This window comes from Nicotiana attenuata, unplaced genomic scaffold (genome assembly GCF_001879085.1).
Source record: "Nicotiana attenuata strain UT unplaced genomic scaffold, NIATTr2, whole genome shotgun sequence".
Lineage (NCBI taxonomy): Eukaryota > Viridiplantae > Streptophyta > Magnoliopsida > Solanales > Solanaceae > Nicotiana > Nicotiana attenuata.
The window spans coordinates 8736-12283 of record NW_017680925.1 but is presented as its reverse complement, the minus strand read 5'-3'; the positions used below and the strand labels follow the sequence as shown (position 1 = coordinate 12283).

The 3548-nt window shown below is 39.9% G+C and overlaps 1 protein-coding gene across 1 annotated transcript; it reads right to left on the bottom strand.

The window, feature by feature from the left end:
* Positions 1-9: 9 nt before the first annotated feature.
* On the bottom strand, positions 10-1432 carry LOC109221889 (the record flags this gene model as incomplete). Its single annotated transcript, XM_019386321.1, has 2 exons — positions 1162-1432; positions 10-798 (listed from the first exon to the last, which is right to left on the bottom strand). Coding segments are annotated over exons 1-2 (1060 nt in total), but the record flags the coding sequence as incomplete, so codon positions are not given.
* Between the last annotated feature and the right edge of the window lie 2116 nt (positions 1433-3548).

Below are 3548 nucleotides of genomic sequence, written 5' to 3'. Positions count from 1 at the left end.
CACTCTGACGATCAAGTGTAGCAAACAAACGAGGTTGTCCCCCTCCCTGAGTAACTCGATCTGCACCTCTGCCTGCCCCATGCCCGGTCTGATTATGAGAACCACGAGCCTGAGGTGGTGCAACTGCAGTAGCTGAGGAACTAGAAGGGCGAGTTGATCCACCACTGAAATTACGTCGCAACTTTGGGCAGTTGGCCTTTATATGACCAATGTCTCCACAATGATAGCAACTATGAAACCCGAGCTTGCACTGACCTGAATGTTGCCGCTTACATGTTCCACAAAGACCTTGTTGGTGTGAATGTTGCTCAGCATGACTCTGGCTATGTGAGGATAATGTCCTAAAATTCTGATTCTGGCGAGACTGATTTCCATAACTCTGAGTACGTCTGAAGGAAGACCCACCACCAGACTGATGACTGGATTGAGATGGTGCTAATGACTCCTTATTAGAGGAATCCCTTCCACCTCCACTGGATGTACCATTAAACCTGCCCGTTGTCCGGGATTTCTTGTTATGCTCTTTTTCTTCTCTCCTTAGTTGTCTGTCTTTTTCTAAGTGCTTGGCAAATCCCACAACAGAGGAGAAGGCTGTCATCCCTACTGCTGCAGCTGATGTTGTATCCTTAATGTGGTAAGCTAGACCGCCAACAAACCTGCGAATCTTTGCTTTTTCTGTCTTAACCATGTGAGGAGCATGCTTAGCTAACCTTATGAATTCCATGTAGTACTCTTGCACACTTTTATTCCCTTGCTTGAGCTGTTCGAACTCTGTAGCCTTAGCTTCCCTATCCTCTTCTGGGATAAAGTTAGCTATGAAGGCCTCTTCAAATTCTTCCCAAGTACGCGGACCATCATCTTCATCTCTTTCCTTTACCCACATCTCAAACCAAGCGCCGGCCACATCTCTAAGCTGGTAAGCAGCTAGCTCCACAGCTTCATCATCAAATGATTTCATCACTCGGAGGGCTTTCTTGACACCCTCCAGCCACAACATCGGATCTTCATCAACTATAGAACCATGGAACACTGGAGGACTCAACTTCAAAAATTCATTCACTCTTGAGGACTCAGAATTGTTCTGTCTATTTGATTGAGGTGGAATCTCATCTCTTCTCTCGTTCTGGTTTGCCATAAAGACTTTAAACATCTCCATAGCACTGTTGACAGCATTAAACATCTGACCCACCTCCAGAGATATAGTTGCCTGAGCCGGAGCTGCTGTTGGGGGCGGTACTAGATCCTGAGGTACTGGATCATCATGCTCCACCCCTTCTTCTTGTTCAACCAGGGGTACTTGGACTCCCTTTGTGGATTTTCCCCTCCTTTTTTGAGTCGAAGCCTTCTTAGTTCTACCTTGAGCCACAATAGTAGCGATAGTTTCTTGAGCAGCATCCTGAGTGTCGGTGTCAGAGTTGCGAGTACGAGCCATTTCTGCGAGTTTTGGAGAAACGAATAAATAAGATAATTTCTTAGAGGTAGACTCTACTGCACGATCTAAAGTATAAAAAAAGAGACTTCTCCTAAATGCTTGTAGCCTCCTGTTTATAAGTATGGCGTGCTTCATACACATAAACAAGACTCTACTAACACCGCTTCATAGACCCCTAGGTCTCCATAAACCTGAGGCTCTGATACCAAGTTTGTCACGACCCATTTTCTGAACAAGCCGGGACCGGCACTCGATCACTAAACATGACCAAACGAACCATCTCTGCTTATCAAATCTATTATAACTCCAAACTTTATACACAACAAGGCAATACTCTAACCAAATACTTTTAATTAATTTAAATATTTAAATAAATCAACTCCAAAACTTTATTCGTAGTAACTACTGAATTGCTGCTAAGTTATTATAAAAAAACATTTGAATCTTAACCCAACAACTATGTCTATGAAGCCTCTACTGATAAACTGACGCACTGTTCAGGACATGAAATTTCCTGGCCAGTTCTCTAAGTAAACAAAGAAATAACTAAATAAAGGTGACTCAAAGGAATACTCCACGAACAAAAGCGGAGCTCACCAATAACACTGGAAGAGAAGGAAGTCCTAACCTGTAGCCTGCTCGCCTGCAAAACCGGTTCCTACGTTGTACCGCAGACCAACGTAGGTTCCCAAAAGAGGACGTCGGTACCATCCATTGTACTCAGTGAGTCTCAACAACAGCGGCGAAACTTTAATAACATATACATTACGAGCAAAGGTTCTAAATGCATGTAAAACATAAAGCTTATAAGAATAATTCTAAAATAATTGCATAATAGCAGTTTATGAATATTCTAAAAGAAATTCTTTTCTTTTTCTTTCTTAAAAAAAATCTTCACTTTATACTTTGGGAGTACCAACTATCCTGACTTAATTCTGTCTCAGTCACTGTGTGATCGGCACGGGTTCGATCCCAACCTGATCGAATAGGCCCAATCCACGAGGTGCCACTCGCTTCATGGTTCTCAGCGCTCATGTATCATACCTTAGCATGGCTAAGTAATTTTCTCAGCAACGAGGCCCTCGGCTCGTGTGCTCCCTACTTTGGCACAAGTAGTTTCAGGAAGTCAACGCCTTGGTCAGGACCCTCGGCCTGGACGATGACCCCTTCTCAGAATAAAGGATACTCCCAAAAATCTTTTCTTTCTAAAACTTCTTCTTGTGACTTTTCAAGTCTAAATCTTTTATTACATTAATCATGCGATTTGTAGTTTGATTTGTTGCAAGATCCATTTAACAACATCGAACCTATGGAAGAAGTAATAATCAATTACTGAATGTTTACGTATACATAAAGTTTAGTTTGATCAAATGCCACATTCCACAATATAATGAGACAGTCACATTTGGCAGAACAATCAACTATCTCCATGAAGTTTAAAGCAAAAGGGAAAGCAACATGAAAATGTTATTTAATGTTAGATTCTTGAATAGTATTGCTATATAGCTAGACTTTCTTACTCTACTTCAATAAACTTTTACCTTACATTTTAATCGTATATTTGTCATCAAGGAACCTGACAATCAAATTGATACTTGAAAAGTATAACGCAAACAACAAATACAAACAAATGTGATTCTACAATTTCAAGAATGAATAAAAATTCATTACAAAATCCTTATATCACAAAAGAACAACTCGATATATAGCATCTAATAGTTTTGATTTCAAACTCACTCCAATTAAATAAATATTAACTCTTTTAAGCAATTCATCAAACACCTTGTATGCGTGCTTTTGTGAGTTAAACCACTTTAGTATAGGGTTATATCAACTCACCTCAAAACTCCTCTAGCCAATACGTAGGCCCCAGTCCAATTTATACCCGCCAAATAATTGATTCTACAACAACCCGTGCATTTTTATTAATTTTCAAAGTTTCACACCTAAACATGAAATTTAATGTTGATACAGAGAAAGAAGGGAATTAACTATTCAATTCTTACCTACTACTACTTTAGGATAATTGACAATAAAGAATTTTATATACCTGAGTTCAAGAATTAGTGATTTGTAAAGAACCCTAAAATTTTTGTTGTCTGCGTAAATAGTCTTG